Source organism: Anomaloglossus baeobatrachus, chromosome 6 (assembly GCF_048569485.1).
Source record: "Anomaloglossus baeobatrachus isolate aAnoBae1 chromosome 6, aAnoBae1.hap1, whole genome shotgun sequence".
NCBI classification, from domain to species: Eukaryota; Metazoa; Chordata; class Amphibia; order Anura; family Aromobatidae; genus Anomaloglossus; species Anomaloglossus baeobatrachus.
Genome location: NC_134358.1, coordinates 230,505,822 through 230,529,608, shown reverse-complemented (window position 1 = coordinate 230,529,608; position 23,787 = coordinate 230,505,822). Strand labels below are relative to the sequence as shown.

General features: G+C 45.5%; 1 protein-coding gene across 1 annotated transcript in view; it reads left to right on the top strand.

The window, feature by feature from the left end:
- JARID2 (jumonji and AT-rich interaction domain containing 2) overlaps positions 1-23,787 on the top strand; it is a 204,195-nt gene that overhangs the window by 124,739 nt on the left and 55,669 nt on the right. Inside the window, exons 5-6 of the mRNA XM_075314734.1 lie at positions 3,471-3,647; positions 22,727-22,956. Coding sequence (XP_075170849.1) covers positions 3,471-3,647; positions 22,727-22,956 — 407 coding nt within the window. The remainder of the gene's footprint in view (positions 1-3,470; positions 3,648-22,726; positions 22,957-23,787) is intronic.

Sequence of the window (23,787 nt, the reverse complement as noted above, 5' to 3'; positions counted from 1 at the left end):
GTCAACTATCACTGCAGCCCTCCACCAGTCGGGCCTTTATGGCAGAGTGGCCCGACGGAAGCCTCTCCTCAGTGCAAGACATATGAAAGCCCACATAGAGTTTGCAAAAAACACATTAAGTACTCATAGACTATGAGAAATAAGATTCTCTAGTCTGATGAGATGAAGATGAACTTTTTGGTGCTAATTCTAAGCGGTATGTTTGGAGACAACCAGGCACTTCTCATCACCTGCCCCATACAATCGCAATAGTGAAGCATGGTGGTGGCAGCATCATGCTATGGGGGTGTTTTTCAACTGCAGGGGCAGGATGACTGGTTGCAATTGAAGGAAAGATGAATGTGGCTAAGTACAGAGATATCCTGAAGAAAATCTCTTCCAGAGTGCTCTGGACCTTATACTTGGCCAAAGGTTCACCTTCCAACAAAACAATGATCCTAAGCAGATAGCTAAGATAACAAAGGAGTGGCTTCAGAACAACTTGACTGGCCTAGCCAGAGCCCTGACCTAAACCCAATTGAGCATCTCTGGAGAGACCTGAAAATGGCTGTCCACCAGCGTTCACCATCCAGCCTGACGGAACTGGAGAGGATGTGCAAGGAAGAATGGCAGAGGATCCCCAAATCCAGGTATGAAAAACTTGTTGCATCATTCCCAAGAAGACTCATGGCTGTACAAGCTCAAAAGGTTGCTTCTACTCAATGGTGAATAAAGGGTCTGAATACTTATGACCATGTAATATACAAAAACAGATACCGTTTTGCACCACCGTGTTATACCTTGAAATGGTGTAGGGAAAGAGTAGGTAATGCTCGGGTCTTTATCAAATAGCACACTAGTCATGGGTGCACATTGAAGAGGGAAAAGAATTCCAATATGAGTCGCAGGAGATAAGAAGACAACGGCACAATCCATTCGATATCCAAAACGTGCTTTATTTAATCCAAGAAGTGCATTAAGAAGCGGGGAGAGAGACGGGTGCAGGCCCCCAGGGGACGACGGCTGTTTCGCACCTCCTATTGCTTCCACGGGTCCACTTGGAACTGCAGCATTGTAGATAAAAACATACTTATATTAGCCGCACAGGAGACTAGTTGGACATATGGGTCCCAGTGGTTTATCCTCCCTAACGCACGGATAGGTCTCTGCCTGCTTGCGCTTATAGTCAGAGATTTGTCAATCCAAGGTAGCAGGCGGGGAGAAGCTGTAGGCTAGCCACCTGTCCTAATAGTCTACCGAGCGGCCCAGTCCCTGGTGGATATGAAAAGCCTGGGTTTTTTTTCTCTGAAACACAGCAGCGTTTCACAGTCAAACAAGCCTGGCTTCTCCTACTTGGATTGGGCAACATGGCAGGTTGTCTTTGGGAGACCATTATTAAAGCACCACTCTAACGGGGGAGGCCGAATGTCAGTGTTGGAGTGGCACTTTAAATCAATGTCCCCTGCCCCATGTCATACATTCAACTTCTGGCGACTTCATTACTTTTCGACACCACTAAAGTCCTGCAGTGCCATCTCGTGGTAATAATTTTTGACTGGCCAGAAATGAGAAAGTTATGTCACAAATTGTCAATGCAAGTCTTTGAGAGCCAGAATAAGGCTCTCATAAACTTGTATTGAGTTTTGATTTCCGGCGCGCTCCATGAAGCACTGGAGCTGCCGGCAGGTCACAAATCACAGGAGACCCGACTGGAGCTGCGCTGAGGCAATGGGCAGAGGACTTATATTTAAAGCACCACTCCAACACTGAAATTAAAAAAAATAAAAACTGGAGTGGTGCTCAATTGACATGCTACTGATTTACAAATGTGCATAAACTGGTCACCGAATATATTCCCAATACATGAATAACATAAATAAGATTAGGTCAGATGTTTTATTCCCAATTTTGCTGCTACTCCATTTGTTCTGTGTATATTTCCATTCACCCATCAGGTAGATGTCGCCTATTTATGATGTGGATGGTACGAATACTTTGTCCTTCTTAAAGTTGAATACTCTAAAGGCCCAGTCACACTAAACAACTTACCAGCGATCCCAACAACGATGCAACATGATAGGGATCGCTGGTAAGTTGCTAGGAGGTCGCTGGTGAGATGTCACACTGCGACGCTCCAGCGATCCCACCAGCAACCTGACCTGGCAGGGATCGCTGGAGCGTCGCTACACGTGGAAGCATGCTGCGCTTGGTAACTAAGGTAAATATCGGGTAACCGACCCGATATTTACCTTGGTTACCAGCGCACACCGCTTAGCGCTGGCTCCCTGTACTCCTAGCCACAGTACACATCGGGTTAATTACCCGATGTGTACTCTGCTACGTGTGCAGGCAGCAGGGAGCCGGCTTCTGCGGACACTGGTAACCACGGTAAACATCGGGTAACCAAGAAGCCGTTCCCTTGGTTACCCGATATTTATTTTCGTTACCAGTGTCGGCCGCTCTCACACTGCCAGTGCCGGCTTCCTGTTCCCTGCACACAGCACAGTACACATCGGGTTAATTACCCAATGTGTAGTCTGGCTATGTGTGCAGGGAGCCGGCACTGACAGCTGAGAGCGGCGGACGCTGGTAACGAAGGTAAATATCGGGTAACCAAGGTAAGGGCTTCTTGGTTACCCGCTGTTTACCGTGGTTACCAGTGTTCGCAGAAACAGGCTCCCTGCTCCCTGCACATTTAGTTGTTGCTCTGTCGCTGTCACACACAGCGATCTGTGCTTCACAGCGGGACAGCAACAACTAAAAAATGGTCCAGGACATTCAGCAACAACCAGCGACCTCACAGCAGGGGCCAGGTTGTTGCTGGATGTCACACACAGCAACATCGCTAGCAAGTTTTGCCTCAGCAGCGATGTTGCTAGCGATGTTGCTTAGTGTGACGGTACCTTAAGGAGCAGGCAGCAGGGTCATCGTGGATATGAATGGCGTTTGTTCTCCTTATTAATAGGCGTGTGTATACTCCTTCAGGGTCAATTATAGTTCTGTTATATTCCTTGCAAACCATCCATGAAGACGGATGATAATCCCTTTTGCCTTGCTTTTATATGGATTCCTTTCTTTTAAATGTAGCTGTTTGTGCCGTGCAATGTAGTTGGCATGGTGTCAATAATGTCAGAGCTACAGTAGTTAATGATTTTTTTTTATTTGGTCTCCATCTCTTTTTATTCCTTCTATGTATAATACACATTGATTTTTTTTATTTTTTTTTTTTATTTTATTTTTTTTTAAACTTTTTTTTAAACTTTTTTTTAACTTATATCCAGAGTCTCAGCGTAGACTACCTCCATGACTGAACATCACTAGACACAGCAAGTTGCAGGGCAGCCTCAATAGCCCGTCATGATATCGAACTGAGATAATCACTAATCGTTGGATATGCTTGTGTATCAGACGTTCATTGTAATTGGGTGGGAAATCCATTGTGTAGATGGGTATCATGGCATAAATGTGACGATTCCTTTTGTCTCACATAGGTTCTCCTGCGTTACCAAGTAGCATGGCGTACTTTGGAAGCTCTCAAGATGAAGAAGATGTAGAAGATGATGATTTAGAACTTGAGGACACAAAAATGACCACCACTAACACTTCATCCTCATGCCACTCTACACCTCGAAAAGGCAAAACGCAGAAGCATGTTACCAACGGACATGGTTAGTAGGATTTTAAGCAGATGTTTGTCATGGTATACATTAATAATGCTTGATGCCCCTTTATTTTTACTGGAAGTTTCCTTTGGATGAGCTTATGAAGAATACCGCATTGTTTAGAATATCTACCACTCATGTTTTCAGGATGTATCTTGAGTTTTGAGACGTGGTAAGTGTGTATAGACTCTTCTTTTGGTCTTGTCTCATTATGGAGGTTTCTCCCATAGCAGTACTGCTTCTCTGCTATTTTGCAGCAAAAACGTAATCTTCTCCTGGTTCTGACTTTAAAGGGGATAATAGAAAGAGACCTGACTAGTATGATGCTTCACCCTTCACCCCTCTCCGACCCAGTTGATTGACAGTTCTTTCCCATGTGTGTACATAGGGAGAGACCTGCCAATCAACATGTTGAATCCCGGGGACCAGATGGCCTCAGGTGGTGCCAGACTAGTCAGCTTGCTCCCTATGGTCCCCAACTGGCTTTCAAACTATATAGCGTTTCAGAGAAAGACATAACCAGCTACAATCATGCAGCTACCCATTGCACTAACATGTAGTGACTTTTCAAAGTTTTTATATCTGTCTTTTGGCATAAAAACTTTAAAGAAACGGCCTCTTTGTCTTTGACAAAAATATAATACAAGAACAAACAGTTAAAACTCTTAAGAACTGATAAAGAACACCATTAGTGCAAATAAGGATTTGTATCCTAACACACCCTCCAAATATAAAGTGGTGGGGGTACAAAAAGTGTGTGTGTGTGTGTGTGTGTGTGTGTGTGTGTATATACACTACTACTCAAAAGTTTGGGGTCACTTAGTTCCTTATTTTTGAAAGAAAAGCACATTTTTTTTCAATGAAGCAAACATTAATTTAAACAGAAATACACTTTATACATTGTTAATGTGGCAAATGCCTATTCTGGCTGCAAACGTCTTGTTTTTAATGCAATACCTACATAGGTGTATAGAGGCCCATTTCCAACAACTACTACTCCAGTGTTCTAATCGTACATTGTGTTTGCTAACTGGGTTAGAAGACTAATGGATGTTTAGAAATCCCTTGAAGACCCTTGTGCAAGTATGTTAGTGTGACGCCCTGGCCGGGCCAGGTAGTCACAAATTGGGCCCCGCATTACACCTGTCCCTCATAGGTAACACACAGCCAAACACTAAATCCCTAGTCACCCCCTCAGGGCTTGATGGACACATCAGGGGGCGGAACCAGGCGGTTGGAAGACGCCTTCTTAGGCTGTCTCAGACAGCCTGGGGCGGGAAAGTTTAGAACAGTTTGAGAGTTCAAGTTGGAGAGGTGTGTGGGCTGGAGCTGTGTGCAGCTCCAACAGAAGAGGGAACCCAATGTAAGCAGGTGCCAGGGTAGGAGCCCTGGTACCTTTGGTTAGGAGGCAGACGGCGGTCTCCGTCTGCAGGAGATGGAAAGACTGCTCGGTGGAACCGAGGTGGACCGGGACAGGGTTGTAGTCCGCCGGTACCGACCCGGAAAACCGACTCGGAAACCGGAGCACAAAAGGGGGTACTCAGACCCTGAAGCTAGGTCCAGAAGCTACTGGGGGCTAGCTAATTAACTGATTGCGGCCAGGACTAGAGGTCCTGTCCCACCCAAAGTCCCAACTGAAGGCAACAGCCCAACAAGGGGGATAAAAGGCCACCGCCACTCCTCAGAGATCCATGGGCCAGCGTCTGCGGGCAAAGGGCTCCATAGGCGACCACAAGCCGGGAGCGGACTCCTGAAGTTGCAAGCACAGGCAGTCCACCATCTTGCACAGGTGCAGGAGAAAGACAGAGACCACCAGCCGGGTGGGGGACCAGACTGCAGCCGGCTGCGGGCACCGACCACCATCACCTTGGTTTACCTGAGACTCGTGTGTTTACTAATAGTGAGTACATCAGCACCCTCCGGTCGCCCATCTCCCTTCACCGCCAACCAAACTCAACAGATCCCGGGGCCACCATCCCTGCCCACGGAGGGGTTAACAACTTGCTGCCGAACATCTCCCCCGGGTGCCCCGTAACTGCAGCAGTGGTGTCCACCTTCACCACATCCCGTGGGTGGCGTCACAAACTTAACACGGCTCCGGCCGTACACCTACGTCCCCAAACCACAACCCCCCTTTCAGTTGAAGTGACCGCGAGACCCCCGGGTCCGGAGACCCTCGAGCCACCCACTGAAGGTCCGGATACGAGTGGCTCAGCTGCCGAGCACGGGGGCGGTACATTAGCACAGCTGAACAGTTTTGCTGATTAGAGAAGCTATAAAACTGACCTTCCTTTGAGCTAGTTGAGAATCTGAAGCATTACATTTGTTGGCTCCATTCAACTCTCAAAATGGCCAGAAAAAGAGAACTTTCATGTGAAACTCGACAGTCTATTCTTGTTCTTAGAAATTAAGGATATTCCATGCGAAAAATTTTCAAGAAATTGAATATTTCCCACAATGGTGTGTACTACTCCCTTCAAAGGAGCGCACACACAGGCTCTAACCAGAGTAGAAAGAGAAGTGGGAGGCCCTGCTGCACAACTGAGCAACAAGACAAGTACATTAGAGTCTCTAGTTTGGGAAATTGACATCTCACAGGTCCTCAACTGGCAGCTTCATTTAATAGTACCCGCAAAACGCCACTGTCAATGTCTACAGTGAAGAGGTGACTCCGTGATGCTGGCCTTCAGGGCAGAGTAGCAAAGAAAAGCCATATCGAAGACTGGCTAATAAAAGGAAAAGATTAATATGGGCAAAATAACAGACATTGGACAGAGGAAGATTGGGAAAAAGTTTTATGGACAGAAAAATTGAAGTTTGTGGTGTTTGGATCACACAGAAGAACATTTGTGAGCCGCAGAAGAACTGAAAAAATGCTGGAAGAATGTCAAGCATGGTGGAGGTAATGTGATGGTCTGCGGTTGCTTTGGTGCTGGTAAAGTGGGAGATTTGTACAATGTAAAAGGGATTTTGAAAAAGGAAGGCTATCACTCCATTTTGCAATGCCATGCCATACCCTGTGGACGGCGCTTGATTGGAGCCAATTTCATCCTACAACAGGACAATGACCCAAAGCACACCTCCAAATTATGCATTAACTATTTAGGGAAGAAGCAGGCAGCTGGTAATCTATCTGTAATGGAGTGGCCAGCCCAGTCACCAGATCTCAACCCTATTGAGCTGTTGTGGCAGCAGCTTGACCGTATGGTACGCAAAAAGTGCCCATCAAGCCAATCCAACTTGTGGGAGGGGGGAAACATGGGGTGAAATATCTCCAGATTACCTCCGCAAATTAACAGCTAGAATGCCAAAGGTCTGCAAAGCTGGAATTGCTGCAAAGGAGTATTCTGTGACGAAAGCAAAGTTTGAAGGAGAAAATTATTATTTCAAGTAAAAATCATTATTTCTAACCTAGCCAATGTCTGGCTATATTTTCTATATATTATGCAACTTTGATAAATAAAAGTATGATTTTTCATGGAAAAGAGAAAATTGTCTGGGTGACCCCAAACTTTTGAACGGTAGTGTATATGGGTACTCCCTGGTGCAGGACCTGCAAGTTACAAGATGAATCCATGAATAAGAGGTAATGTAACAATGTGGAGGAGCGATACATTGTTGTTCCACCACTGTTAGATATTGTTGCGCGGTGCCAGTCACATTCCTGTTTTTAGGTTCCCTTTAAAATACAATGTGCAATGTACATGCAATTTTGCCAACCAGGCCCACACAATATTGACCTTGGACAGGTGTGTCCCCCATAGCAGCGTAAAATTCTGGATAAACGTGTTAGTGACTTCATGGCTCTTGTGAGATTAGCTTGAGTTCGTGGTGACTTGCATGTTGACGATCTGCATGTGTTTGATAGGCTTTTGTGGTTTAACAGTCAGAATTAAGGGATGAGGGTTGTTGCCAAAGGACACAGCTGATGTAAATATGACCATTATTATTTAGATCTGTAGTTATCAGCTGTGGCGACTAAATGGCAACATGAAAATATTAGGCTTCTAAAAATACTTTGTATATTAGGTATGAAGTGAAAAGGGTTTGTCATCAAATGTGGAGGAGGCTTCCAGGTGACCTGTAAAGGTTTTGCTATGCTGACTGGGAGCAGCATGATATAGGGGCCCTGACTTGAGCAGTTAATGACTTACTGGGCTGCTTGCGGTAGTTTTGATATAATCAATGGTTAATCCTTGTTGTTAAAATACAGATTTAAATTAAACTACATCAAACATAAACCAACGAGGAAAGTGCAGAGGTAGAGGACCTTACCAACAAAGAAAGGACCGACATCCGAACAATCGAGTCACGTTTACCCTCTGAGAAGTCAACTGGGTCCTTCAAAAAGTCTAAGGTCATGAATCTGTCCTCTCGTACTCTCAATGAGATGGAGCTACCAGTTCTGAGAAATGGTCTCTCTATTGCCCCTACTTTCGATTTTTATTTATTTGAATATATGACGGACTTATACTTCTATTTGCCCATAATTTAAAGTGGAAGAAACACTTTGTTAGACAAAATAAACATTTGCGTGATGACGGTATCCCGACAGATGTGCTTGGGGACAAACAATTACTCTATAGTTTGGCTGAGACCCTTTTTCCAACTTGAAGAACAGAAGCAGTAAAAGGCCTGGAAGGGGACCACCAGTTTGTCATCAAGCCATCTGATAAAGGGGGCAATGTGGTGGTCCTTGATTTCAATCACTATCACATCTCTCTTTCCTGGCTGTGATGATCAAAAAAGCAGCAGGATATCTTGAAACATCTATTCACAGGAAACCAACAGCAAGTAGCTCCTTATTGAGGTGCGAAAGGAATCACCCAGAACTCCTCAAGAAAATAATAATCAAAGGCCAGTATCTGTGGGTGCGGCATAACTACGGTATGAAATGAGAAGATTTTTGAAAAAAAATTCCAAACATTTGAGGGACTAGGTTCCAACAGAGAGGCTAGCTTAAGAAAATAGTCCAGGAAGCATATAAGGAGGCTAAACGTAATAAAGGACATAGTTACTCAACCCCCGGATCTAAATCTGGCACAAAGTCTACCACGAGTTTCACTACTACATTCTCAAATGGAGCAAGGGAGGGAAGATCTATTTTTAAGAAACACTGGCCCATTCTGAAGATAGATAATAACATTAAAGGTAATATATCAGTTGGTTTTTGCTACCTCATCTTCGAGACGCATGATGGTAGGCAAAGAGATCCTGAATCCAACGCGGTATCACTTTTTTTACGGAGTGCAGCAGCTCTGACACAATCCAGGTTTTTAGATTTAGCTGTGCAGCAGAGGTCAGACAGCTGCCCCTGCCCACACCAAGCTTTCTATATACAATGTATATAGACAGTGAGCTGCTAATCACAACAGTGGGCGAAGTCTGACAATGACCAGCTAGTTCGGGCAATAATAAGCTTCTGGTGCTAAAAAAAACATTGCAAGCAAACAACACTTTCATAGGAGACCTGGATAGGAGACCTGGATAGGAGAAGCATGGTTGGGATTCTGTGTGTTAACCTTAAGGCCGCTTTACACGCTGCTACATCGCTAGCGATGTCGCTAGCGATTGCACCCACCCCCGTCGTTTGTGCGTCACGGGCAAATCATTGCCTCTGGCAAACAATATCAGAGGTACGCGTCACACATACTTACCTGCCTAACGGCGTCGCTGTGGCCGGCGAACAATCTCTTTTCTAAGGGGGCGGTTTGTGCGGCGTAACAGCGACGTCACACATCAGCCCACCAATAGAAGCGTGGGGGCGGAGAGGAGCCGCATGAAGGTCACTCCCACCTCGTTGCCGGAGGACACAGGTACGCTGTTGTTCGTCGTTCCCGGGGTGTCACATGTAGCGATGTGTGCTGCCTCAGGAACAACGAACAACCTGCATCCCAGAGGATCAATGACATTTTGAAAATGAAGGACGTGTCAACGATCAACGATGTGGTGAGTATTTTGGATCGTTAGCGGTCGCTCGTACGTGTCACACTCAACGACGTCGCTAACTAGGCCGGATGTGCGTCACGAATTCCGTGACCCCAGCGACATCTCGTTAGCGATGTCGTTGCGTATAAAGTGGCCTTTACACCATATCCTCTTCAGATTACAAAACAAAAACCTGCTGACAGATTTCCTTTAACGGTAATCTGGACCCATACCTACCTGTTACCCGTAGGAGATGCAAATCTCTTGGGGACAGATTAGTTCACAGACATTTTTCTATATCTACGCCCAAAACGTGGCTGAATAATTGTCTTGTGTCCCATCATCTCACTTGGTCAAGCTTTCATAGGGAATGTCGCCGATTCTATGCATGCGGGAATTGAAGGCTTCTGAACTAGATCTCGGGCAGGTTACGGAAAGAGTGATCTGTCAGTCACTGACAGGAGACAAGTAGCGGGTCTAGAATAAAGAAAAGAGATAGCAGAGCTGTAAACACCGTGCCGGCCGGCCCACTGCACTTGTGGCCCATTTCTCTGAAACATAAACCCAGATTTCTAAAATAAAGGTTGATTGATGTAATTAGCATTTCAGAGTCTTAACACAGATGTCATTAGTTTGGGGTATAAAATCTTAATAACGGGTTCCTTTTAATTGACAAGCTGCTTTCACTGCTGTCCTCCCTGCTCCTGAAATCTTGCACATGCTCAGTAGACGCTGCAGACTCCTTAGCAATGCAGTAAAGGCCACTTTACACACAGCGACATCGCTAGCGATGTCGCTCGTGAAAGCACCCGCCCCCGTCGTTTGGCCATCACGGGCAAATCGCTGCCCGTGGCGCACAAAATCGCTAGAACCCGTCACACATACTTGCCTTCCTAACGACGTTGCTGTGGCCGGCGAACAGCCCCTTTTTTAAGGGGGGCGGTTCGTGCGGCTTCACAGGGACGTCACACAGCGGGCATCCAATAGAAACAGAGGGGCGGAGAGCAGCCGCATGAGTCACGGCCACTTTGTTGCCGGAGGACGCAGGTACGGTGTTGTTCGTCGTTCCTGGGGTGTCACACGTAGCGATGTGTGCTGCCTCAGGAACGATGAACAACCTGTGTCCAGAACAAGGAACGACATTTGGGAAATGGACAACGTGTCAACAATCAACGATTTGGTGAGTATTTTGCATTGTTGACAGTCGCTCGTATGTGTCACACGGAACGACGTCGCTAACGAGGCCGGATGTGCGTCACGAATTCCGTGACCCCCAACGACATCTCGTTAGCGATGTCGTTGCGTGTAAAGCCCCCTTTAGAAAGTGCTAGTCTGCCTGCAGCTCTCCAGTGTCCTAAGAGCTTCTAACATCATTTGCTGCAAGAACCAAGCTCAGCAAGTGTTATTCTGCACGTGTATATATGGTAGATGTGCCCAGACATCAGGAAGCTCTGGACCGTCATTCACAATGCTGGGGTGGAAGGAAGGAGATGAAAGTGAATATTGATGAAGTGCAAGCCTGCTGAACCACACCGATTTACATTTTTTCTAAAAATAAACTTTTTTGAAACTACAGAGGAAGTCTAGAAACCTTACAAGAAGCTGTGAGTAGTGTTTAATGAACCGGCCGCACTGGTGACATTAGATGGGCACATTTGTTTTGTAGTGACAGAGCAAGTGTAATAATTCCTGGGTGGTGATAAGATGAAATATAGAGTTTATATTGTCTCTGGTATCTGCGTACTGGGCATTTTGGCTTCATCTTCGAAGTTCTGAAGTTGAGCATTGTGGTAATGTGCACACTTTGTGCTCCAGGACTTTGTAATCCAGTTATTCGTTAATTAGTGCATCAACACTTAACTTAAACTAAGATAGTACATTTCTTAAGCTGGGTTCACACTAAACGACAGCGACAACGACGTCGCTGTTACGTCACCATTTTCGGTGACGTAACAGCGACCTTGTAAGTCGCTGTTATGATCGCTGCTTAGCTGTCAAACACAGCAGAAGCAGCGATCATAAGGTCGCTGTGCTACATGTTCAGAGAGCAGGGAGCCGCGCTTAGCGCTGGCTCCTTGCTCTCCTGCAGCACACATCGGGTTAATTAACCCGATGTGTGCTGCAGCTACATGTCACAGTTCAGAGAGCAGGGAGCCGCGCGCACTGCTTAGCGCTGGCTCCTTGCTCTCCTTGCTACAGTATACATCGGGTTAATTACCTGATGCGTACTGCAGCCACATGTCACAGTGCAGGAGCCGGCACTGGCAGCAAGAGCGGAGGCTGGTAACCAGCGTAAACATCGGGTAACCAGGGAAAGGTCTTCCCTTGGTTACCCGATGTTTACGCTGGTTACAGCTTACCGCAGCTGCCAGTGCCGGCTCCTGCTCGCTTCATTTCGTCGCTCTCTCGCTGTCACACACAGCGATGTGTGTGTCACAGCGGGAGAGTGACGACCAAAAAATGAAGCTGGACATTCAGCAACGACCGGCGACCTCACAGCAGGGGCCAGGTCGTTGCTGGATGTCACACACAGCGACAGCGACGGGACGTCTAGACCACAGAAAATGGTGACGTAGCAGCGACGTCGTTGTCGTTGTCGCTGTGTGTGACACCAGCTTTACCCTGCGTCACTGCTGCTGTCACTTTCCAACTATTGGCAAGAGAGATTTTAAAACCAACCAAGCACAGGGCCAGTCTTTCCAGTTTCTTCTTTCTTCCTCCATTTCAGTTTTTCCTAGCAGCCAGTCAATAATGGCTGACCCAGTTCAAAGAAGACCTATAGGCTTTGTGCGCACTAGAACTGTGAAGTTTCTCAAGAAAATTTCTTGAGAAACTTCTGGGAGTGGAAGATTTCCGGACCTCCGGAAAAAAATCCGCACCAAATCCGCGGTAAATCCGCATGCGGATTTGCCGCGATTTTCCCGCAGGTTGTTCCCTGTGGATTTTGCAGGCTGTACTGCTGAAATCCGCAGGTACCTGCGGAAAAGAATTGACATACTCATTTTCTCAAGAAATTTTCTCAAGAAATTCTTCTCAAGGAAATTTCTCGAGAAAAATCCGCAGTGTGCGCACAGCTATTTTTTTCACATAGGATTTGCTGGGAAATGTCTGCACAAAGATTGCAGACATTTCTCAAGAAATTTCCACAGCAAATCCGCGGGTAAAACGCACTAGTGCGCACATAGCCTTAAACAGTTTGAGCATGTTAAATGTCTTTAATCTCTCTTCTCTTTTGCAGAGATAGCAGCTTGTAAAGTTTAGGTTATAATTTGTTATAGTTTACCTGGGCATTTTGTTCTCCCCCTGCATAAGGTGGATCAATTCTAAGCAAGCAACTTCGAGCAGAGGAACACCCCCCCCCTTTTTTCCATTGATCTCTAAAGCTGCTATGTAATGTTACAGCAGAGCTGAGATATGTATCATTACAAACCCTTCCAGATCTTTTCTCACAGTGCTGTCAGCTCTGACTTTCCTCCCACACTGACTGCCATGAGATGGGATCTGGAAGTGTTTGTATTGATAAATAACTCAGTTCTTCTGTATCTCTACACAGTAGTTGCAGAGATCATTGAGGAGAGCAGGGTGTGTTCTTTTCTTCCCTGTATGACACTGCCTGCTCATGATTAGTCACCTTTTTGCAGTGGAAGAAGACAAATCTCTGGTAATGCCCAGATGAATTTAACATATATTTATCATTTTAAATTTTGTAAGCTAATATTTCTGCAAAGGAGATGAGAAATTATAAAGTAAAAGCTACATTTTACTCAGATCTTCAGCCACTATTCAATGATGTGTTCAGTTCAACAACCTTAAACTAAAAGCTGTTACATCTCCATACTCATTGTAATCATAATGTAAAACATATATTACTTTCCTTTCCTTCCGGTAGGAGGTTATTACTGCAAACCCTACACAGACTGGTCTCTCCATACCCACTGACCATATTTGCACACCATGACCACTGCATAGAACAATGTACACTATGATACGTTTGTGAAAAAGAATAAATGCCAATAAAAAATGTCCACCTTGCCGATAAAGATGGGATTTGAGTGCCTGCTGTGAGATGCACTGTTGTTGTTTTGTTTGAATGTCACTCAGAGCGGTCTGCATCTGTGAACCTCTTCTAGGTCTAGAGCTCCATCCTGCTGGCTCGTCAGAGACAAGGACTTCCTGTAGACTCGGGCCTTGTATGCACAATGCTGAAGTCTTCACACTTACTATTTCAGAAACTTTTGCAGTGAATATGATGTAATAACCGATAGAATCTCATCCTGTGATGTCCTCCCCATATTTGTCACTCTATGCACTAAAAGGGAACCCGTCACCAGATTTGTCCCCTATAAGCTGTGGCCACCACGTGTAAGCTCTTATATACATCATTCTAGAAAACTTTATGTAAGTGTCCAGGGCGTCCTGTATAACATAAAAAACATGTTTTATTATACTAACCCACGGGGCTATCCAGTCCGATGGGCGTCACTGGTCTAGATCTGGAGCCTCCTGTCTTCCTTCTATCACAGTCCTCATTCCAAGCTTCGTGTGGATGATGCGCCCTACGTCATCAACACAGAAGCCTCCATTGTGCTCCTGGGCACATGCACTTTCCTCTGCCCTGCTAAGGGCAGATCAAAGTATTAAAGTGCGCATGCGCGAGCAGTCTTCGACCTTTCTCCGCACCTGCGCATTATAGAATTTTCCTCTGCCCTCAGCAGAGCAGAGGAAAGTGCGCGTGTGTAGGAGCGCAATGGAGGATTCTGTGTGGATGATGTAGGACGCTTTTCCACGCGAAGCAAGAAGGAGGACTGTGATTGCAAGAAGAGAGGAGGCGCCGGACCGAGATCAGCGACATCCATCAGAACCGAACGCCCCGCAGGTGAGTATAAGAAAAGCCGTTTTTTATGTTATACACAGCGGCCTGGGCATTTACTGTATATACAGTATTCTGGAATGCTGTATATAAGAGCTTTATTTGTGGTGGCCGCAGCTTATAGGGGACACATGTGGTGATAGGTTCCCTTTAATGTGTCTTTGTATGCATATACAGTATATGCAATGTATATACATTAACATACAGTGAATATAAAAACTCTAACTTCCACTTTTAAAATGTCAGATTTTTGTCTTGTAAAAAAAAAAAAAAAAAACAATTAAAACCAAGAGCAATTATTTCAGAACTTTTTCCACATGACACCTGTAATCTGTACAAATCTATTGAAAAATAGACTGAAATCATTTGGGGCGGAAAAAGAAATAGCTAAAATAATTTGGTAGCCATAGTCTAAGCAACCTCTTATATTTGGGGATTTGGTTGTGTTCAGAGTTAGACAATCATATAAAAACTCATGCTAAATCTTAGACTTTACACACCGGTCATGAAGAAGTAGCTTACATTTGGCACAACGGTAAGATTACCGAAGACTGGATGTCCATCAAAAATTGATGAAAAGATCAAAAGAAAATTGGTTTGGGAGGCTACAAATCGGTATACAGCAACAGTGAAGGGAATCTGTCAGCAGGTTTTTGCTATATTATCTGAGATCAGAATAACATAGGGAAAGAAAGCCTGATTCCATGGTGTATCACTTACTGAGCTGATTGGTGTACTTTTGATTAGTTACTCTGATAACTATGAACTGTGTATAACCCCCACATACATCTGATTGACAGCTTCCTGTGTACTCTTTGCATTGTCAGGAAGCTGCTAATCAGAGGTGGGGCAGGGTTACACAGATTAGCCTGACTGCTTGGTATAGGAAATGTAGTGTTTATCTCCTGCTGATAAAATACAGATTGTATTGAAACCACAACACACAGTCTAAGGCTATGTGCGCACATTGCGTAAATACATGCAGTTACGCTGCGCTTTGTAGCGCAGCGTAACTGCATGCGTCCTGCGTCCCCTGCACAGTCTATGGAGATTGTGCAGGGGCCGTGCGCACGTGGCGTTTTAGAGCGCAGCGCTTCGGCTACTGCCGAAGCGCTGTGTTCTAAGAAGTGACATGTCACTTCTTCCGTGCACTTATCCGGCAGATCCTGCTCTGTCTATGGCAGGAGCTGCAGGCAGAGCGCATGGAATCGGCTTTTTTTTTTCACTACGGACATTTCTGCAGCGATTTAAAGCGCACATGTGCTCTTCAGATCGCTGCAGAAATTTCTGCAGTGACTGTACGCAACGTGCGCACATAGCCTAAGTGACATACCACTGTCAGGATTTTGTACTCTATATTATTCTGCTCTCAGATTAAATGGCAAAAACCTGCTGACAGATTCCCTTTAAAGGACCTATAGGAACTTCTAACAAGCACTGGTTATGTGCAGCCTGTGACAACAATCTGGCGTATTAATCAAATGCCTGGCCTGGGTAGGGTTGCAAGACTGAAGCCTTTTCTTTCAAAGAAAAACAACCAAGACCAGCTATGTTTTGCCAAAGCCCACAGCAAATCTGTCAAAAGCTTGTGAGAAAAGGTGTTCTGGACTGATGAGATCAAGGTTGAACTTTTTGGTCATGATCATAATTCCGAAAGGTTTGTTTGTCGCAAAGGCAACATTGCACATCACCAAAAGAATACCATACCCACAGTGAAGTATGGTGGAGGCAGTATTAAGCTTACTAAAGCTGGGACTTTAGTCCAAGTAGAGGGAATTATGAACTGTTGCAAAAGCAGTCAATTTTGCATTATATCTTCAGGCGTTTGCTAAAAAAATCTGAAGATGAAGATCCACGATTTCGTATCTTCAAATCAATGGCTTTGTCAGTCCAAGGGTAAAGTTTTGTAATGGCGCAGCCAGAGCCCAGACCTGAATCCAATAAACTGAATGCTGTCATAAAATCAAAGAGCATGTCGACAAAGCATTAAAGGAGTTGTCCGACATAAACTCAAAAATGTTTGGTAAGCTAATCTGTGCTGTATTGTCATATAAAACACCCCTACATTGTTATTTTTTGTTTTCTAACTTTTGTTCCTCTTGAATTCACCCTTTATTCTCTGCAGCTCCTTGTTTACATTCAGCTCCAGCAAACTGACCACTTCCTGTGCAAAACCTCCCAGTCAGAGCTGGCACCGCCCGGCCTCCGTATCCAGCCTCGCCCCCTGCCCGCCCTCTGCACACACATTCCCTGTCAGTATTCAGCCTCAGCACTGACCTGTTCTCACTACAGCATTGCAAATAACAGCCCCACATCGGGCTCTGCACCGCACACGCACACATATGGCTCTGCAGCGCACACGCACAGACAGGGCTCTGCAGCGCACACGCACAGACAGGGCTCTGCAGCGCACACGCACAGACAGGGCTCTGCAGCGCACACGCACAGACAGGGCTCTGCAGCGCACACGCACAGACTGGGCTCTGCAGCGCACACGCACAGACAGGGCTCTGCAGCGCACACGCACAGACAGGGCTCTGCAGCGCACACGCACAGACAGGGCTCTGCAGCGCACACGCACAGACAGGGCTCTGCAGCGCACACGCACAGACAGGGCTCTGCAGCGCACACAGATAGGGCTCTGCACCGACCCCCCCCATCCCCATCGGGAACACATGTAGGGAGTACATACTCACCCGTTCTCTGTCCCCGCCGCTCCTGCACGTTCGTGCGCTGTCTGTGCTCTGGACATATCAGCACAGTAGTGACGTCACCGCTGTACTGAAGAGAGCACAGACAGCCGGGCAGTGATGAGAAGCAGCGCTCCTTCTCATCAGCACTTTCAAATGTACCGGCATCTGTGATCTGTGATGCCGGTATATTTGAATGTGCGATCCTGAGCAGGGGACCGGTGCTGGCGCTGACACCACGGCAGCCGCCGCCAGGCCCCTCCCCCAGGTCACGGACCCCACAGAAGTGCAGGGGGAGGTTGCGGGGAGAGTAATAGGTGCGGGGGAATGTGTGGGAGGGTGCAGGGAAGGGGGCGGGGACTCCACGCACTGTACCCTCCCAGCAGGGCGGCAACATGCTGTTCCAGATTTGCATGTCAACATGGCCCTGCCCATGTTGACATGAAATGACCGGAAGCAGCAAAATCACGGCAGGAGCGGTCACATGATCACTCTGTGCCGGGGGAGAGGGGCTGACAGCAGGGCAGGTAAGTGGTCTCTATCTACTTACCTGCCCCAATGTAACCCCTTTAATTTGAAGGTGCACATTTATACAGTTTGTTTTTTTTAATTGAAGTGTTCAAATTTAGGTAACATTAAAGGTAGAAAAGGTTCTGAAATTATGAAACTTTGCATTTAATGTGGGTGTGTAGACTTTTATATCCCATGTGTGTGTAATATATAGACACACATATATGTATGTATTTATATGTGTCCATGTGTATTGACAGTATATCTGTGTGTGTATATATGGAATTGGATAATTGGGTAATCTTTATTTTTTTTTTCTCCAACATAACAAAAGCGACATCCGTGCTTCTCCTGCATTATTCTCATTGCTTTCTAACGACTCCTCTGCTGAATGCCTAGAAAAGGCTGACTATGCTTTCTCATCTACCGGTCGTCTGTCATCTTTATACTAAATGCTCAATATTGCTGATCTTCGATTTATGTAATTGTAAATGCAAAACCTCCTTAATGTACACAATATAAAACATTCATAGGATACAAAACCTTTCAGATGCTGAGCAAATAATTGTACACAAAGCCACTGAAGTAGGCGCACAACCCATAGCCCTGTGCTACGAGACGGCAGAGAGCGGGCATTGATTGCGAGTGTCGGCCTGTGCTAGGCGGCTCGCTGCCAGCTGTGCTTTATTCTCAGCAGAGACGTCTGGGGTAGTTTTATGTTCCTCTTGTCCCAGAACTAATTATGTGACGTAGTGATGGGTTTATGACAGTGATGGAGATGTATTTGTACAGCTGTACGTTCATCACTTGCGATCTCAATCTCCTGATTTTTTTTCTTTCTGGATCTGCTTTGGCACAGGCTCCATGTATAAAATCTCATTAGTGTCTTGAAATGACTCCGCTCTTTGGCCGCATGCTGTTCAGCTGATCTCCTGCCTGTCTAAATTGTGCTGAAGGCTTCATTCCTTGTTTTGCTATGACCTCACTTGAGCTCTCCCCATGTCACATTCCCACTTAACTTGATAGTTGGTGCGGGAGTAGAGCTGCTCTATGTAACCTCTTATAAGTATGTACATTATTTTGGGAGGTGCCCTGTAAAAAGCTATATTCTATTTTATTTTAGAAAACTATTGGTTTATTCAGATTAATAAAACCTTTTCCCTGATATCTGTGGTCAGTCAAGAGGCCTCCCTATACTTGTTACATTGTTGACCAAAATTGGTGGGTATTGAGTAGAGTTGGTGCAAGTTTATTGGCGGTCCAGTGACCAAATAAATAATGTATGACTTCCGGACAGTAGTCTTTGATCTGCCTCTTACCTGACTGCATCCCCAGCTCCTTTCTATGAGCTGTCCCACGGCAGGTCCAGTTTGACCTGACCCACAGCCTAGGCTCTACGTGCACCACCATCAGTGGAACATCCACTTCCCCGTCCTTTGTTGCACGCTTTGCGCAGTTTACCATATTTTTTGTTTAATAAGATGTACCGGATTATAAGACGCACCTCAAATTTAGAGGAAAATAGGAAAAAAATAATTTTTAATGTTAAAATGAGGGTCTGTCTTATAATCCTAATGCTCACCAGGGAGAAGCAGCGGTACTGGAGCGGCTCAGGAACGTCACAGGAAGCAGGGTCAGCGATGAGAGGGTGTTGCGGCTCAGGAGGGTCGACGATACTTCGGACTCACGGGTGTCGCGGCGGTGGTGGGCGTCATTGATCTACCGACGGGCATGCTGCATTGTCACGGCAGACGCCATTGATCTGCCAGCAGGCTGTGGAGGTATCACTGGAGTGGAGCGACTTAGGACGGTCACAGGACGGGGTGTCTCAGCGGCGGGTGCCATTGATCTGACTGTGGGCTCCATTAAACTGACCGTGGTTGACGAGATGGATTTCAAGAAAATGGGCACAGAGGCAGCGCGTAGACAGATAGGACTCCGTGGCCATTTTCTTGAAGTCCATCCCGTCAATCTGTGCATGCGCCACCTCTGCGGCTATTTTCTTGAAATCCATTGCGTCAACAGCGGGTGATTCAATGGAGCCTGTAGTCAAATCAGAGCACCCGCTGCGAAGACACCCCATCCTGTGACCCTCCCGAGCCACTCCACTGCTCTTCTGAGCCATAAGTATCGTCGACCCTGCCTCCTATGACCCCACTCCACCACTGCCACCCAGTAAGCCATATCCGGATTGAAAGACTTACCCCCAGTTTTTGGGAAAAAAAGCTCTTCTTGTAATACGGAAAGTACAGTAAATTATGGACACAGCTAAGATCGGTATTAATAGAGAATACAATCTATTTAAAGAGGGCCAACCAGCAGAATTTTCATATATAAACTAATCCAATGCTATACTGGCGCGATCATGCTGATTCTAATACATACCTTTAGTTGTGAGATCTGATGTATACTTTCTGAAATACAGGCAAGTAAAGTTTGTGAACTGAACTGCTATTTGATTGATAGCAGCTACAGAATATCTAATAGGTGGGTCGGGTTTTGATAGTTATTCCCGCCCCTGTCTGCCTGCCTGTACTTCCATCCCCCTGTCCTTCCTCCCTCCCTCCTCCCCCTGTAAAAACAGATGGGGGAGGGGGGGGAAGGCAGACAGGTCGGTTCCAGTGGTTGCGTATGAGTGAGTTTATTTTTCAAATATTCAGTCCCATGGGCAAAGTTTTATTTGGCTGGACTTAAATGAAAAAAATAATAATCACCTATAATATGGTATATGGATAGTGTTCTATAAATTCCTTTTTGTTCTTAAATGGCCCTTCTGAAGAATTTGCCAAGTTCTTGTGCACTGCTGTTTATTTTTTTTTATGCAATATTTTTTTCATTTGTTTTAAGATGTTGCAAAATAAAAAAAACACGAAACGTTAGAACAAGACGGATATGTAATCAAGTGGTTACATATACAACCAGAAGTCCTATTATTCCAGACTAGGATAACCTATACATGAAGTACAAAATATAAAGGACTCTCCTGTTAGGCTGGTTTCACACATCCGGCTTTTTGCCGTTTTGCCGGATGCGGCGCTCTCCCGTACAGTTAATACAGTACAATGACAGCGCAACAAGCGCCGGTCCCATGCTGTCATGTGACCGGCGCATGTGACCCGGACGTTACAGCGCTGTCATTGTACTGTATTAACTGTACGGGAGAGCGCCGCATCCGGCAAAACGGCAAAAAGCCGGATGTGTGAAACCGGCCTTAGATAACACTTCAGGACTGATTATTTTTAGAGACCCAAGCCATGAGTGCTGGTATCCGGTTCACAACACTTCAGGTTGAGATAAGGCAAGGAAAAAACAAAATACATATAACAAAAAAGGAATATACCAAGAAGGACATGTAACTACTGTGATGCTTGAGGGTCAAGGGTGGGAAATGATCTATGCAAATACTCCAGACCTTTAGAAATTTAGCTGGGCAGCCCCTATTCTAAAGAATAACGTTCTCATTTGAAATAGTAGCGCTGGCCAGGCCGTTCCATCTGCCGATTGTGCGGAGCATTTGTTTTCCTGGCTAATAATAAGGTTTCCCTGAGAAAGATCGGAGTTTTATGCTGCCACTGTTCTTGATCTAACAACCAAATAACCCCAGTTTAGGTTCCCACATTATAGACATTGATAATAGAGAGGTCTGCAGCCTAAAAAAACATTGATCCAAAAAGAGAAAATTGAGGGGCAAGGCTAATAAAATGTACCCAATGTTCACATTTGGAAAATTGAAACCATGGCATTCTGTGGAAAGGATCCTGCTTTAGAGACGAGCGAACCTGATGTTTGATTTTCTAACTGAACACCAACTTAAAACAATCAACATTCGGGGATCGGATGCTTTCGTGCGAACTTCACTTGCGGAGCATCGCTGTGGTCATGTACGCTTGGTGCTCAGCCCAGTGCGAGCCACTTGCAGTTTTGAATAGCGCACACTGGGGGTAACAACAGTGTGATCACATGTAGTGTGCACCAAACAAAAAAAAATTGTTTAAAAAAGCCCACACACCCTCCCATGGAAGTGATCTGCCTATGGCTGGCTGTATGTGGGCAGAGGCTCAAACTGCCAATTAGTTACTTGCTTCGGGGTTTGGGTTAAGCTTGAGCCAGTGGAGGCTACTTGGCTGTCGGTGAACCAAACCTCCATGGAAGCACCCATATTTAGTCCTTCCCATCTTGTGTAGACTATCAAGAGTCAGATAGTTTTGATAGATGATACAAAACTGAATCATCTTATTGTTAATTGCCAACGAGGCCACAAGTTGTGAACAGGTCACATCCTACCAGTCCTCTGACGACAATGAGGGGATAAGGCCTCTACTTCTCACTTCCACTTCCATACACCAGAAAGTATGGTGAACTAGAAATGGGGGGTCTACTGAACTGAAAGTACCTAAACCTGTACAAGTAAGGGCTATCAAAGGTCTCCTCAACTGGGCAAATGAACAAAGTACATTATTGTGATGCAAATATAGGAGTTGAATTTTCCTTTGAAATATGGAAATGTTTTAGGGCCTCATACAGAGGTGTGCACATGGAGCTTGGCTAGAGGCACAGATTCCTTGTATTTCTATACACTAATGTATTATGGAAGGGTTTCCCACTCTCCAATCCTCACTGCCCCCCAACAGATCAGGATTTCCTTAGTATTCTACAGTTGAGGATGGTTGTATGCCTATGACACCTTTATAGATGTATGGAACCCGGATGCCTCATCTGAAATATTGGGCATGTCGAGGAACAGTAAAGCCGTATAGCAGTCTACAGTTGGCATATTACAGCGCCATCTCACTGGAGGTATGAATACCGCAATGTAGTGCTCTTCAGTCCTTACTTGGGCTTAAAAAAATGTTCTTGCTTTATTAAAGGTTTTTTTTTAACTTTAGCTTCTCTATAAATGTTCGGTCCTAAAATGTGATGTATATGGTCACCTTAAGACCTTTCTCTACGACCTATGGGTGTATTCTATTAGCTATGACTGATACATAGCATCTGAAGAATAATACAGCTGCGTTTGCAGTTCTCAAGAAAGATCCTAGTTTTCTACGTTTTAACCCTTGTTTTCCCGCATTGTGCTTACTTTGCAGTTTTTAACGGGTCTTGCAAATCATCGAAGGACAAAGAAACTTCTCATAGACACAAAAGCAAAGAGGCCACACCAGGGAAAGAAAAGAACAGATATCACAAAGCCGAGAGCCGGAGAGAGTCTGCCGCTGCTAATCACCAACCTGCTTCTAACACGGGCTCACATGCCAAAGGGCTCGCTGCTAACAACCACCACAGTCATCTTAGATCGGCTCAGGATTTAAGGAAACAGGTAAACCTTAAAGGAGAAATCTGCCCCATACACACCTGGCCTCTTGTTTGTTTTTTTTTGTTTTTTTTGCATTTTAACTATTGCTTTGTACTTGGGGAAAATCTTTATTATCTGGGGAATAGTCTACATGATGGTTATGTAAGAGAAAAGGTACAAAGCTGCAGACCTAGTGGCATCTCAGACCATAGTAATGTATGTGGAAAATCTAGAGAGTATTTGTCACCAGTGATATTGTTAGCCTGGATTCTTCTGAGTACTGCAAGATAAGGAAATTCTGCACTCCAAGTCAACTAACTAAAGATAGCTGATAGCAAAGTGCTGGGACAAATCGAGTCCTCGTGACATTAAATGATCAGTAAATGTCAACATGTTTGAGTAAACCCCAAATTTGTTATAATAGCCTAATCTTGCTGCACCTCCCAGGATCTTTCCTACTTTCATAGCACTTAAAGCGAACCTGTCAGCAGATTTGGTGACTAAAGCCTGCTTTACACCTTACAATTAAGCATACAATATTGTATGCGATGTGACACGCCCCCATCGTATGTGCGACACGTTGAATTTGTTGACCGTGTCGCACAAACGATTAATTGCCGTCACACGTACTTACCCTTCCATATGACCTCGATGTGGGCGGCGAACGTCCACTTCCTGGAGTGGGAGGGACGTTCGGCGTCACATCGACGTCACGCGGCAGCCGGCCAATTGAAGCGGAGGGGCAGAGATGTGCGGGACGTAAACATCCCGCCCACCTCCCTCCTTCCGCATTACCGGCGGGAGCCGCGTGACGCAGGTAAGATCTGTTCATCGTTCTGGGGGTGTCACACATTG